Source organism: Panthera leo, chromosome E1 (genome assembly GCF_018350215.1).
Source record: "Panthera leo isolate Ple1 chromosome E1, P.leo_Ple1_pat1.1, whole genome shotgun sequence".
Lineage (NCBI taxonomy): Eukaryota > Metazoa > Chordata > Mammalia > Carnivora > Felidae > Panthera > Panthera leo.
The window spans coordinates 34,302,685-34,318,895 of record NC_056692.1 but is presented as its reverse complement, the minus strand read 5'-3'; the positions used below and the strand labels follow the sequence as shown (position 1 = coordinate 34,318,895).

At 39.6% G+C, this 16,211-nt stretch overlaps 1 protein-coding gene across 13 annotated transcripts in view; it reads right to left on the bottom strand.

The window, feature by feature from the left end:
- The window catches only part of MBTD1 (mbt domain containing 1), a 71,731-nt gene that overhangs the window by 40,642 nt on the left and 14,878 nt on the right, over positions 1 to 16,211 (bottom strand). For 12 of the 13 annotated variants that reach the window (XM_042917300.1, XM_042917305.1, XM_042917299.1 and 9 more), the window contains one exon: positions 2,451 to 2,652. In XM_042917300.1, coding sequence (XP_042773234.1) covers positions 2,451 to 2,604 — 154 coding nt within the window. In that variant the 5' untranslated portion in view covers positions 2,605 to 2,652. Of the gene's footprint in view, positions 1 to 2,450; positions 2,653 to 9,637; positions 9,680 to 16,211 lie in introns of those variants that run through there. The other variant, XM_042917304.1, reaches the window with a different exon arrangement.

Below are 16,211 nucleotides of genomic sequence, written 5' to 3'. Positions count from 1 at the left end.
AAAACTAGAAGATTATGTAACACAACCTTCAATGTTAAATGAGAATTAGAAGTAAACAATTTCTAAGAAGATCAAAATTCAGTAAGAAAAAGGTTACATGGGATAATTTAAAGTTTTAAAAAATCCACTGCAGCTGGAAAGGGGCTGGAACTTAGCAGGTCTCAAAAGGAAAGCCCCCAGAAGATTCTTGTCTCCAGATCCAGAGCCTGTCCTGTTGCGGACTGAGGAGGTGCCTAATTCTCACCAGATACCTGCCACACTCAGGGACAGGCTTCCAGGACAGCACAGTGTGTAGCTCAACCAGTGTCCACAGGGGAAACCTCTGCAGCCACACCTGCTGTCCATCATCCTGGTGGACGGGCCCGGGGACGTCCACACCACTTTTCTGCCCTCAGACTGCATCAGCCAGGCCTCTTAACCTGGCTTTGGGCTGCTGAGGTTCTAGGACAGTTATTCCAGCACGGATCACCTCCACTCCATTTCCTTTCATCAAGAGAGCCATTAAGAGAAACGTACAGCTGATTTCATCTATTAGGTCCACCTATAGGCCCAACTTGGGAGTAAGCTTGAAATCGCTCCTGGGCCCTCTTCAGGGCCCAAATCGTTTTTCAATTTTTACAATCAGAATGTTATCATGGCAGACTCACTCCTGAATCTAAGTGGTATCAAACAAGGCTGGATCCTGTTCTCATTCAGTATTCCCAGGCATCCATGGTGTAACTGCAGCCCCAGCTGGAGTTTTTGGGGATACTTTCTCTTATCCTTGTCCTCCGGCCACCCTGCCTAGCAGGTACCCACATCCCAACCGTACAGACGGAAAAACAGGCTCAGTGAGTTAGAGGCCTGCCCAAAGCCAAAAACTTAACTCCAAATCTTCCTGATCCACCTTCTTTCCCCTCTTCCCTAGTCTCTGCGATGTCCTTGGAAATGACCTTGTCTGGCTCCCAAGTGAAGTGGGAGCACGTCCTTCCACTTTTGCCAACAGGAAGCCTCTCTGCTGACGGCAAGTACCAGATGCCTGGACCCTGAAAGAGGCCCTCGGTGAACACTGACTGATTTAAAAATAAGCTTCAGACACTGCATGCCCAAAGACTGTTGTACCACCAGACCTTTCATCTCTCTGCAATGTTTCGTTTGGACAATCACTTACGTGCCTGCCACATCTGAATGGCTCAGCATGATTCCTTCAAAGTCCTACTTCCCAATCTTTGCTAGTATAGTTCCCTTCTTCCACAGGGTTCTCCCACAGCTTCCACCTTTGTCCTTCAAAGCCAGCTCAGATCTGCCTGCCCTGTGAAGCCCTCCCAGATTAGAATTCATCGCCTGCCCTTCATGTTCCCATAGCCCTTGCTCGTGCCTCTCCTAAGGTATTATTCAAATCAACCTCATATCGTTTATTAAAAAATAAAAAGTCGGAGCATCTGCCTGGCTCAGTCGGTGCAGCACGTGACTCTTGATCTTGGGGTTGTGAGTCTGAGTCCCATGTTGGGTGTAGAAATTACTCACAAATAAAATATCTTTTAAAAAGTCAACTGCTAACAGACAAGACTGGTTTAACTGGTTTAGTGGTGAATCTGTAGTAAAGACTAAAGGGTTTCAGTTATACATGAAATCAGTATTACTTTCAAAAAAGTTAAAGCAACTCTGTGGCCTACCTGCTGCCCTAATTACACAGGTGACCAGCTGCCCTTATTACACAGGTGACTAGCCATTTGCCTGAGGTGCTTCCCAGGATATGGGATTTTCAATCCTAAAAACAGGACAGTCTTGGGCAAGTCATGTAAGCTGTCACTCCAGCACCATGAAATCTGAAGCATGCCCAGAGGAAAGTGAGCAGGCTATTGAGGAATTAAAATCATTGTCACACTATGACAGATCGCTGAAGCAATTAGGGTCACTTGGGACTGTTCTGGTGTGAACAGTTATCATCATAACAAGGATTAGAATTCTTCTCTGTACCTTTAAGAGGCAAAATTAAGACCCAAAGACAAAATTGAGAACAAGGATAATTTTGGTTCAATACAAAGAATAATCTGGTAATTAGAGATACCCTATCATTGGAAGTGTTAAAATAGAAAGCTTCATAATCTTATAAGGAATTTTTGTAGAGGAGAGAAACTCATTCTGCAAGTGTATCAGCTCTATAAGCCTGTGATCCTACACACTTTCAGTTACACTGGGATTTATTACCTAATTACTGAATTTACGTCCACATTGTGTTTCTCAATAGCCTTTTGTTTTTATTTTGCTCTACTTGCTTTCTGCCAGAACACGGCAGGTAGGCAAGATGGATCAAATGGGAATCTAGTGATCTCATCTACAACTGTAAGTTTCAGACCGCGTTTCTTTTTCCCTTGAAAAATTCCAAGGAAGGGAAATGAAAGAAGAAATGAAATCAGAACATATCCTCCAATAAGAAGCTGCCTAACAGTGAAAGGCGGAATACTCACCCATGCCAGATTTGCCATCCGGGTATGTGTAGACTTGTCCATTGTTTTTGATAATTGGGAGGTTAGAAGGTAAAGGAGCAACTTCTTCTTCACTCTCCTCGGAGCTGGAGCTGCTACTTGTGTCCTCACTGCAGCTATCATAACCGTCAAACATCCCGAAAGAGTCTCTTCTTTTCCTTTCAGGGCGTGAAGAATGTTCAGTCTTAAAAGTAGAAAAAATCAATAATACATGACACAGCACAGATACACAACCACCACCCCAAAGAATTTAGTTCAAATTGTGATGATATTTGGAAAACGAAGATCTAGCCCTGACAGATGATAATTTTACTTTGTAACAAAATGTTTGTTTCAAAATGGAGCCTTTCCTTTCTACAGGGTGCAAATTTATTAGCCACCATGTTAGCTAATAAGAATACCGATGACAACAATAAACACGGAACACAATCAGAGGATCACCATGCAATTCAAATTCAAATAGTAATTGCTATAAACTAGGTAGGTCACTTCTCTATAGAAAGAATCAGAGGGGTGCCTGGGTGGCTCAGTTGGTTAAGTGTCTTGGGTCATGATCTCACAGTTCGTGGGATCGAGCCCTGCACGAGGCTCTGTGCTGACAGCTCAGAGCCTGGAGCTTGCTTCACCCTCTGTGTCTCCCTCTCTCTCTGCTCCTCCCCCCCTTGCTCGTGCGCATTCTCATGCTCTCTCTCTCAAAAAAATGAACATCAAAAAAAATTTTTAAAAATTAGATGATTTTTTTAAGTTGTTGTGAAATACGCATAACAGATGGTTTCTTAATTTACCTTTCATCTCTAAAAGTGTAGATTTTTATTATAATTTAGAGCATCCAGGAAATATATAGATGCTTTTAAAAATCGCTGTGAATGGGGCGCCTGGGTGGCTCAGTCGGTTAAGCGTCCGACTTCGGCTCAGGTCACGATCTCGCGGTCCGTGAGTTCGAGCCCCACGTCGGGCTCTGGGCTGACGGCTCAGAGCCTGGAGCCTGCTTCTGATTCTGTGTCTCCCTCTCTCTCTGCCCCTCCCCCGTTCATGCTCTGTCTCTCTCTGTCTCAAAAATAAATAAACGTTAAAAAAAAAAATTAAAAAAAAAAATCGGTGTGAAGAGTTCTGGAGTGATTAATTGGGAATTTTTAATTTTAGAGTTTTTAGATATTAACTATTTCAAATACTACAGAAGATAACATTTGTACATTTGCAGTCTTATCTCATTTTTTTCTTTAGCATAAACAATGGTTAAAAAAACTCCAAGTATCTCAAGCTAAACATTATTTCCTTTTCAAAAGAAAAGCTACAAAGACACTACATCATCTTCAGTGAATGATACATGTTTGCTCTTCCAAAAGATATGCTCTCTCTCAAGCTGCCTAAATCCCCAAAAAGTAACAATGTCAACTCAACCTGTCTTGAAATAAATTGCAAAACTTCAAGGTTAGGGAGAAGAAACTAAAAAGAAAATAGGAAATAATAAAGAGGAAAAAAATCTCCAGAAAAAAGAATCTATAAGGAAACAGGACCAATGCAGGGAGCAAAAGAAAACTTCAAAAAAAAAAAAAAAAAATGCGATGGGGCAACTAGAGTAAAAATTATCAGCTGGCACATTTCAATGTTTTGCTGCAGTTAGTATTTTTTGGTATCATTTTACACTTTATGCACAATGTCTCTTCTGGCTAGGGTAACTTCCTCCCATGACCAATACAAAGCCGAAATCTGTTGTGTAAAGTTTGACAAAATAAAATCATCCAAATGCATCTCTTAGTTTGAGAAGAGTAAGCTGTCTTTTTCAGAAGTGCAGTTATGAAACATTTGCAACTAAAGTGGACAACTGATTTTTCACTTGAATCAAGTATAACTATGAAAGCAACAAAAGTAGTTCCTTAATCCACACAATGGAAATATTTTATCCCCAGATGAATACTATCTTTTAAGAAGTCCCCTCATGAGGCTCTATTCGTGTTCTAATGCTGTTGCCACAACCTCCAACTTCTTACAGTATTCTTCCTTTAACCCAATTTTAAAAAGAAAACCCTACTGTTTCTGGCTACTTTGTAATTAATCCGTTTCCCTCAACAGTTTTCCCTAGCTTGACTACCCATCTTATTTAACAAATTTGGTTCTGAATAACTTGCAGGTATTTAAAAAAAAAAAAAAAAAAAGTCAAATGTGTTTTCAGGGTGCCTGAGTAGCTCACTTGGTTAAGCATTGGACTCTTGATTTCAGCTCAGGTCAAGATCTCATGGTTTGTGAATTCGAGCTGCAAACTGATGACAGCACAGAGCCTGCTTGGGATTCTCTCTCTCCCTTTCTCTGCCCTTCTCCCAATTGTGTGTGCTCTCTTTCTCAAAATAAATAAATAAACTTATAAAAAAAAAAAATCAAATGTATTTTCAAAGAATCAAAATCGGCTACCACTGGATTTCAAAAGAATAAAATTTTGAAGGTGATGCCAAAAGTCAAGTCTAGCAACATTCTGAACTGATAAGGTGATAAGGAATGGGAGAGTCCTTGTTTGAACGAAGTGTGGTGCCAAGAGCTGGGAATTCTGATAGCCCTAAGTCTGAGTCCTGGTTTTGCCATTTATAAGCTGTCAACACTGGGCAAATTATGAGTTTCTTCTCTTACTCGTTCAACATTCAACAACTATCAAGCATCTGTGTGTCTCACAGTAGCAGAGGCTACAGATCGAGTGGTGTACAGAGCAGACAAGATGCATGCTTTTCACCAAGGTGACAGTTTACTGGCAGGAGGAACCCAAGTTAGACCATGTGAAGGCAGAGTCAAACTGAGACAGGAGTCGTCGACTCATGTTCAGTGGTGAGGAAAGGCATTGGTGAGTTAAGACCTCGAGGCCAAAAAGGGCAGCTGGGATGTTCTAGGCGAAGCAAACAACAAGACAAAGGCTTTCCAGTAGGAATATCCCTAGCCCATTGAAAGGCCAGTGTGGCTGGTGCCCAGAGTGACAGGTGTAAAAGATGAGGTTGGAGGAGGACACAGTGAGAGAACCCCAAGCAGGCTCTGCGCTGTCAGCACAGAACTAGTAGGACATGAGGGTCCTTGAAGGCCAGGGTATTGATTTTTTTTTTCCCCCGAGGGCAATGAAAAGACATTGTGAAATATTTATCACAGTGCCTGGAATACACACTTACAAACACTGGCTAGAATTCTAGTTCTAGTAGATTCATATAGCCTACTTCCATGCGAAGAAGATCTCTTGCAGTTTTCGTATAAGCTCGTCCACTTTACAGCCACCTCGGTTAGCAGCTAATGCATATTCATTGACCCTCAAATATCAACACAGAATATCTTACTCTGACTCTACTTGTCAGCAAATATAACCCTGAAATTTCAGGGGGTCAATAATTACGAACATCTTTGTTTCAATATTATAGACTGTTAACATTAAAAAATAAAAGTATTATGGTCAAATAAGAAAATTTTCCTTATTTCAAGGCCTCTTTAAGCTTTTAATATGCTTGTGAACATTATGACAACTTAAGAGAGACATACAGTATTCAGCCTTCTCCAAAGCAACTCCAAGAACTAATGATCTAGAAAAATGCTAACCTTTTGCATAGTTCCAGCACGCACAGAAAATGATCATCTATACAATGCAAGAGAAGTTGGCCCCTGAATGCACCCAGCCTGAGGCCTCAGACGGTCCCAAATATTGCAGGGATGAATTATCTTGACAAATCTACAACACACTAGTTGGAAAGCTATATTCTACTCAGGAGAAAATGTTCCCTCAGCATTTTTTTCTTAGATTAGGACAGAATACTAATGAACTAATTCAATGTATGAATTGTAATCCATTTACTCCATGTAAAACTTACCATTTACTGCAGGGAATGGAAATGCCTGCATCGGACCGAAACCCCTAAGAGGGCTACAACTTCAGTCAAAGGGCAGGTAGGAATCAAAAATCTGACTACATGAAGGCAAAATAAGACCTACATGTGGGTCTTTTCTGCCCATGCTCTGGGTGGAGAGGCTACTCTGAGATTGTATAATCATGGGCCTGCCCTTCTGAGTGACTCTGAGGATATACCTTAACTTGCCCTAAATGGTCAGAAAATACCCAGATCAAGACCTTAAAGGGCCACTAGTGCCCCTTGACATGCAGCAGAAGCATACTGGATCACTTCAGGAAATAATCACCTACACTTCAGGCCTTTCAGCATTCCTACAGATTTGATCAAGTATGAGCACACAATCAATAACAAACATACAATAAGCAATCCGTCACAAGTGTCAGTAGACACAGATTAGGAATCCCAAATTGTTAGGTACTGAAATTGCCAGGCACAGAGTATAAAAGAACCATTCAAGAAATGTTTAAGAAGAAACAAAAATATTATTGAAAAATGGAATAAAGAAATAAAAAGCAACCAGGCAGATCTGAAAAGACCCAAATGTAACTTCTGTAAATAAAAAATGTAAGTGCTATAATTAAAAAAAAAAAAAAAGACACCACCACTAAAACACCTCAATGGATGGGATGAATAGATCAGCCATGGCTAAAAAAGAACTGGGGAAATGATAAACATGAAGAAAATACCCAGAACACTGCAAAGAAAAACAGAAACATAGAAAATAAGAGGTTCAAATGGCATAAAACATAAAGATCTAATAAAAGGTCTAATAGGAATTCTCAAAGGAGAGGATACGGAGATGCTGAATGAAAGACTGGCTAAGAATTCTGCAGAAACACTGAAAACACAAATTCAGACAGAACTACCACATATATTAAACACAAGAATAAAACCACATTTAAATAGATCACAGTACCAGTGTAAAACACTAGGGAGAAGATTTAAAAAGGGACCAACAAAAACAAAAAAAAAAAAGTGGAGGGGGGCGCCTCGGTGGCTCAGTCGGCTCAGTGTCCGACTTCGGCTCAGGTCATCATCTCATAGTTTGTGAGTTCGAGCCCTGCGTCACGCTCTGTACTGACAGCTCAGAGCCTGGAGCCTGTTTCGGATTCTGTGTCTCCCTGTCTCTCTGCACCTTCCCCACTCACACTGTCTCTCTCTCTCTCAAAAATAAACATTAAAAAATTTTTTTAAAAAGGGATTAATTGCCACAGTGAATCTCACTAGTCAAAAAGCTTAACCTCCAGCTCATTGAGTCCAATCAGCTGCTTAGTAACTAATCCTTAGATATGAATAGACAAGTGAGGATCACCTACCATTTGAGAAAGACCTCTAAAAATGTGAAAGGCCAAGGGGTGCCTGGGTGGCTCAGTCGGTTAAGCACCCGACTTCGGCTCAGGTCATGATCTCGCGGTCCGTGAGTTTGAGCCCCGCGTCGGGCTCTGTGCTGACAGCTCAGAGCCTGGAGCCTGTTTCAGATTCTGTGTCTCCCTCTCTCTGACCCTCCCCTGTTCATGCTCTGTCTCTCCCTGTCTCAAAAATAAATAAAAAAACGTTAAAAAAAAAAATTAAAAAAAAAAATGTGAAAGGCCAAAACAAACCCTCAGGAAAAAATAATCTATAAGGAAACAGAAGTAAGGCAGGGACCAAAAGAAAACTTCAAAAAATGAAATTAATTCTCCAGGGACATAAGGGTAGGATACTACTGGTGAACAAGATCTTGGAATTTAAAAACAAAAAAGGCAAAACAATAACTTCAATAAATGGACAGTAAAACCAAGGAAATCTTTCAAAAACCACGAGTGCATGTGTGTGGAGTGTGTACATGTGACAAAAAAGCTAGAAAATAAGAGAAAAAATAAGGGTTAAATCCAGAAGAACCAAAACCCAAAGCATAGAGATATACATGAGAATGAGAAACAAGTTATATAAAGAAAACACACACACACACACACACACACACACACACACACACACACACACACATACTTCCAGGATCAAAAAACAGAGTTTCTATACTAAGACCAAGGAAGCCCAGCTTAATGACTTAAAAGCCTCGCCCAAACACCAAAACTACACCAAGGTGCATCATTATAAAAATTACAGAACTCTGCCAATGAAGATACTAAAAGCTTCAAGAAAAACACTATGCCGTGTAAAAAAAAAAGGTGGGGGGGGGGAACTGGAATATCAGTGGGCTTTTCAACAACAGGATTGAAAGCAAGGCCTTCAAACTTTTCAAGGGAAAAAATATATAATTGGAAAATCTATACTTAATGTTTCAAGTGAAAAAAATCAATGAAATAAGAACAAAAAAAGATAAAAGCAAAAGTTGGTTCTTTGAATAGGTAAATAACTCTAATAATTTGAATAAAGAAACTAAAATCTTCACACAAAGAAAACCCCAGGCCCAAATGGCTTCACCGGGGAAGTCTACTTAAAAACTACTACTGGGGTCAAAAAGAATGAAATCATGCCATTTGCAACTACATGGATGGAACTAGAGGGGTATTATGCTAAGTGAAATTAGTCAGAGAAAGACAAAAATCACATGACTTCACTCATATGAGGACTTTAAAACACAGAACAGATGAACATAAGGGAAGGGAAGCAAAAAGAATATAAAAACAGGGAGGGGGACAAAACAGAAGAGACTCTTAAATATGGAGAACACACAGAGGGTTACTGGAGGGGTTGTGGGGGGGGGGGGATGGGCTAAATGGGTAAGAGGCATGAAGGAATCTACTCCTGAAACCATTGTTGCACTATATGCTAACTGACTTGGATGTAAATTAAAAAAATTTAAAAATAAATTAAAAAAATACCACTGGCGCACCAGGGTTGGCTCAGTCAGTTAAGCGTCTGACTCTTGATTTCTGCTCTGGTCGTGGGATCACAGTTCGTGGGATGGAGCCGCACCTTGGGGTTTATACTGACACCATGGAGCCTGCTTGGGATTCTCTTTTTCTCTCTTTCTCTCTGCTCCAAACCCAGGTGCACTCTTTCTCTCAAAATAAATAAACATTAAAAAACCCCTATAGCAACTTGTTCAGAAAACTGGAATATAGGCTAGTTTTCAACTCATTCTCTGAGGCTAACATTACTGATCCCAAACTAGACAAAGCCCTTACAAGAAAACTACAGAACAATATCCCTCATGTATGCAAATGTTCTTAACAAAATTTTAGTATCTAAATCAAACAATATATAATAATAATAATAAAAGTGACCAAGTGGGTTTATTCCAGGAACGCAAAGCTAATTCAACATTTGAAAATCAATACATTCATGGGGTACCTGGCTGGCTCAGTAGGTAGAGCATGCAACTCTTGATCTTGGGGTCCTGAGTTTGAGCCCCAAGATGGGCATAGGGATTACTTAAAAAAAAGGAAAGAAAGAAAATCAATACATTATATTAAGCCTAAAAAATAAATAAATAAAAGCCATAGGATTATCTCAAGAGATGCAGAAAAAGCATTTGACAAAATCCAACATCTATTCCTGATTAAAAAAAAAAAAAACCCTCAGCAGAAGAGGAATAGGAAAGAACTTCCTCACCTGATAAAGAGCATTAGGAAAGTCCTAAAGCTAGCATCATATTTAATGGTGACAATATGGATGTTTTCTAAGACCAGGAACAAGATAAGGTGTATCTGCCTTTGCTACTTTTATTCAATAGTGTACTAGAGATTCTAAGACCATGTAGTAGGCAAAAAAGAAATAAAGGAATTCAGATTGGGGAAAAAAGTAATAAATAAATCTTTATTCCCAGACAACACTGTAGAAAATCTGATAAAATATACAAAGAGCTGCTTGGCTATATTAAGTGAGCTTAGCAAGGATACAGGATAGAATGTCAATATACAAAAATCAACCATATTTCCATATATTAGCAACAAGCAACCAGAGATTGATTAGAAAATACCATTTACAAAGCATCAAAAAAATATGGAATAAGGGGTGCTTGGGTGACTCAGTCGGTTAAGCATCCGACTCTTGATCTCAGCTCAGGTCTTGATCTCAGGGTCGTGACTTCAAGCCCCACATTGGGCTCCACGCTGGGCGTGAAGCCTACTTAAAAAAAGAGAAAGAAATAATTTGAGATAAATCTGGCAACAGATGTGCAAGGCTGATACCTTGAAAACTACTAAACGTTGCTTAAATAATTAAAGAAAGATCTAAATAAACGGGAAGATGCATAGTGTTCATGGATCAGAAGAACCAATAACGTTAAGTGATATTTTGGTGTGCCTGGGTGGCTCAGTTGGTTAAGCGTCCAACTCTTGGATCTTGGCTCAGTTCATGATTTGTGGTTTCGTGGGTTTGAGCCCTGTGTCGGGCTCTGTGCTGACAGCATGGAGCCTGCTTGGGATTCTCTGTCTCCCTCTCTCTCCCTCTCTCCCTCCCTCCCCCACTCATGCTTTCTCTCTCTCTCTCTCTCTCAAAATAAACAAATAAACTTAAAAAAAAAAAAATTCTCCCCAACTTGATTTACAGATTCAACACGACCCAATCAAATCACAGCAGATTTTTTTTTTTTTTGTGGAAATCAACAAGCAGATTCTAAAATTCATATGGAACTGCAAAGGACCTAGAAGAGCCAAAACAAATTTGAAAAGAACAAAGCTGAAACACTTAATACTTCCTCTCCAAGGTGCATCATGAAGCTGCACTACTTTGACATAAAATATAGATAAACAGATCAACAGAAGGGAACGGAGCCCAGTAATAGAGCCATACATGTACGGTCAACTAATATTTGACAACGGTGAAAAATCAATTAACAGCATTGTATGGTGACAGATGGTAGCTACACTTATGGCGAGCACAGCACAATGTATAGAGAAGCTGAATGCTGTACACCTGAAACCAAGGTAACACTGTCAACTATATTCAAAAAAAAACAATTAAAAAGAAGAAAGAGGGGCGCCTGGGTGGCTCAGTTGGTTGGGCGTCCGACTTCAGCTCAGGTCATGATCTCGCAGTCCGTGAGTTCGAGCCCCGCATCAGGCTCTGTGCTGACAGCTCAGAGCCTGGAGCCTGTTTCAGATTCTGTGTCTCCCTCTCTCTCTGACCCTCCCCCATTCATGCTCTGTCTCTCTCTGAATCAAAAAAAAAAAAAAAAAAAAAAAAAAAGTAAAAAGAAGAAAGAAAAAAACAAGAAGGCAATTCAGTGGAAAAAAGTCTTTTCAACAAAAGGTGTTGGATCAATACATTACTAAATTAAAAAAACAAAACAAAAACCAAACTCTGATCCATACCTCACATGTACAAAAATTAACTCAAAATGGGACACAGACCTAAATGTAAGAACTAAAACTATAAAACCTCTAGGAAAAAAAATAGGAGAAAATCTTCATGACCTTGGGTGGGCACAAAATTTTTAGGTATGACATCAAAACATAAGATCCATAAAAGAAAAATATTGACAAACTGGACTTTATTAAAATTAAAAACTGGTCCTAGGGAGCTACTATTAAGAGAATAAGACAAGCCACAGACTGGACAACAATATTTGCATATCACGTGTGTCTGACAAAGGACTGGTATCTAGGATACATAAAGAACTATCAAGGGGTGTCTGGGTGGCTCAGTCAGTTACGTGGCCAGACTCTTGGTCTTGGCTCAGGTCATGATCTCACGGTTCATGAGATTGAGGCCCAGGTCTGACTCTGTGCAATCCAAGCTTGCTTGGGATTTTCTCTCTCCCTCTATGCTCCTCTCCCTATTGCACGTGCACACGCATTCTCTCTCTCTCTCTCTCTCTCTCAAAATAAATAAACATGAAAATAAAATAAAAAAATATAAAGAACTATAAAAACTCAGTAACTGAAACAATCCAATTAAAAAATAAAAAAGCACAACATCTAAACAGACAATTCATTTATATATGGATGGCAAATAAGGACATGAAAAGATGCTCAACATCACTGGTCATTAGGAAAATGCAAATTAAAACCACGAGACACTCTTATACATCTATCAGAATGCCTAAAATAGAAAAATAAAAAACCCTCTATGGTCTAGGCAGCAAATGGAACTCTCAAACACTGCAGATGGGAAGGTAAAATACTATAAAAGCATTTCAGAAAAGCAGTTTGCTAAAATGTTAAATATACACCACCAACTACCCACAGCATTTCTATTTGCCTAAGATAAATGAAAAGATACATCCACATAAAAACACATATATCACATGTACACACACACACACACACACACACACACACACACAGGAATGGTCAAAACAGCTCAAAATTGGCAACAACCCAAATATCAACAGGTGAATGAATAAACAACTTATGGCATATCCATATAGTGATTCCATCTTGCTGCTCAGCTTAATAAAAAGTAATGAATTGATATATACAACAGCAGTAAGTCTCAAAATAATCACACTGCATGAAAATCCAGACAAGAGCACATGCTGTATGACTCCCATTTATATAAAATTATAGAAAATGCAAACTATTTTTGCATTTCCTTCATTTTTACTTAATGTTCTATTTCTATTCCAAGATTCCACATTACATTTAGTTTTCATGTCCCCTTAAGCTCCTTTCGGCTGTGACAATTTCTCAGGTTTTTCATGACCTTGACAGTTTTGAGGAGTACTGGTAGGTATTTTGTTGAATGACCCTCCACTGGGATTTGTCTCCTAATTTTCTAATGACCAGACTGGGGTTGTTTTTTGAAAAAAGATCAGAGGTACTGTGCAGTAACCTTTGTATCCAATTATACAAAGAAACATGTTATTAACCTGAGTCATCACTCTTGGTATTGACCTTGACCACCTCTATCTGAAGCAGTATTTTTTCAGGTTTCCCAGGTTACAAGATTACTCCTAACCCCTTTCCATACTGTACTTTTCACAAGTACAGTGGCTTTGTGAAGCCCACACTTCCGAAGTAGGGAGTTACGCTCCCTCTTGACAGTGGCGCATCCACAAAAATAATTTGGAATTCTTCCACATAGATTCCCTCTCCTTTTCTAAAATAAGTATTTCCTCTTTCAGGGTTGGAGGTTTTTCTCTCAGGTTGTATATCTCCAGTTGAAATACCATCTAACTGATGCTCTCAGGGTAGCAAATCCAGATTACGTGATTTCCACCTGCCTCTTACCGGTGATGATACGTTTGAAGTCCTGGTGTAGGTGTGGTCTGGTTCTCCATTGTTGTCTTACTATTTTCCCTTTTAGTAAGCAATCTGCAAGGAGATACTTAAAGACCATGCAAATATTCTGTTCAGCAAAATTTCACTATAGATTGAATACTCAGTGAGGATTTGCCCAATCCTATGACTTTCCAGGCTCAGAATTTCTTCATAGTTTCAGCTGGCATTCTTCTATAGGGAAGACCCCGCTCTTTTTTCTTTTTTTAAATTTTTTTTAAATGTTTATTTATTTTTGATTCAGAGAGAGACAGAGCATGAGCAGGGGAAGGGCAGAGAGAGAGAGGGAGACACAGAACCTGAAGCAGGCTCCAGGCTCTGAGCTGTCAGCACAGGGCCCGACGCGGGGCTCAAACTCACGGACCGTGAGATCATGACCTGAGCTGAAGCTGGACACTCAACCGACAGAGCCACCCAGGTGCCCCTCTTTTTTCTTATTAAGGGCATCAACTCATGGATTACTACTTTTATAATTTATAATTCATGATAGTCCTTAATTATCTGCAAGCTCAAACTGTCCCAGATTTAGCCGATGGGAGCCCCATCAAGCTGACTCCTGTGTCATTCTGACAAGCCCCTATCATTGTTTCAGCAATTCCTTTCTGGAATAGCAAGATATTCAAGTATATACTAATTTTCCTGTCCCAAGCCTAGAATCAACCATTTCTCCAAAGAGCCTTGGTTTCTTTTAGTGGAGAGTATTAGAAATAAAGATGTACGTACTCCACATGGTCATTGCTATTGAGACCTCTGTCTCTGGGCCCTTCGGTAGGCAGAGATGGAATATACATGTGTAGATATACGTATATATATGCACGTGACATGTCGTATGAATACACACATGTACCTTAGAATATCATGAATTCATATTTATAACTCCAATTCCTTTTTTTTTTTAATTTTTTTTTTAACATTTATTTATTTTTGAGACAGAGAGAGACAGAGCATTAACAGGGGAGGGGCAGAGAGAGAGGGAGACACAGAATTGGAAGCAGGCTCCAGGCTCTGAGCCATCAGCCCAGAGCCTGACGCGGGGCTCGAACTCACGGACCGTGAGATCGTGACCTGAGCCGAAGTCGGACGCTCAACCGACTGAGCCACCCAGGTGCCCCTGTAACTCCAATTCCAACGCATCCCACAGGACTTTTTATTTTCCCATATCTGTATTTGTATCTCTCTTCTGCCACAGTAAAAACCTTGGCTCCCGCCCAAATTACATGTACCTATTTGCTCAATTCTTTCATACATTTAAATAGTTTCAGGAGCACTACTGCTAAAAAAAAAAAAAACAAACAAACTTATGAGTCCAGAATTTCTTTGTAGTTCTATCTCCCTAAACTGAAGGACAGAGTATTAAGAGTTACTTGGGGGGCACTTGGGTGGCTTGGTTGGTTGGGCGTCCGACTTCAGCTCAGGTCGTGATCTCATGATCTCTGAGTTTGAGCCCCGTGTTGGGCTCTGTGCTGACAGCTCAGAGCCTGGAGCCTGTTTCAGATTCTGTGTCTCCCTCTCTTTCTGCCTCCCCGCCACCCCCTGCCCCCCGCCAACACTCTGTTTCCCTCAAAGATAAACATTAAAAAAAAAAAAGTTACTTGGATTATTTTCTCCTTCCTTCAATGTGACTGTTAATGATTTGAAGTAAGTTGACTTTGGTTTTTAGTCTTCCCTGCTATCCTTATTGAATTAATTTCACTTCTGGAGACTATCTAAAAAAATGGCTTTGCTTCCAAAGATAAAGAACTATATAAAAAGTTGTAACTTGGAAACATGTTGCTCCTTCCCTGCTTCACCATCCACCTTTGCAGGCAGGTCACCAACTTTATTGCTTTCTGGTTCATCCTTCTTGTGTGTTTTGAAAAGGTAAATAGGTATATTTTCTTATTCCTTCTTTCTTATAGAAAAGGCCACATGCTAAATTTCTCTGTCCTTTGCTTTTATTAACTTAGAAATATATCCTGGAAATCATTCCATTTCACAGTGCACAGACATCTTCTTCATTCTTTTTTCAACTGCACAGTACTCCACTGTGTGCATGTTTATTCTATCTTCTTTGGACAGTTTTCAATGTTTTACAATTACAAATACTGCTGCAATGAATGAACTTATGCATGTGTGAACCTATGTATATCTTTAAAACTGAGGATCACCTTCAGAATATATTCTTTGGGTAGAGGAGTGAATGTATATGTAATTTAGTTAGGTATTACCCAATTTCTTCCCACAGAAATTTTACCATTTTGCATTTGCATCAGCAACAGTGAGAGTGTGTGTTTCCCTACAGTCTCAGCATGTGATTTCTTTTTGCCAATATAACAGATGAAAATGGTATGTCTGTGTAGTCTTTCTTTTTTTTAAACTTTCTACTTGGAAAGAACTTCAAACTTCTAGGAAAGTTGGAAAAATCGTACAGTGAAATCCTGTGTACTCTATTCAGATTTGCCAACGACTAACATTTTGCCTCGTTGGTTTCATTCTTCTCTCTAGATATACTGACTTTTACTAAAACATTTAAGAGTAAGTTGCATAGATCACATCTTTTTGTCCTCCCCAAATTCAGTATGCATTTCCTAAGAATAAAATTGTTCTCTCATAACTACAGCATAGGTATCAGCTTCAGGAAATTTAACATTAATGTGATATTCTCCCCCAATTTACCATCCACAGTCCAGTGAACCCAATAATGTCCTTTATATAGCATTTGT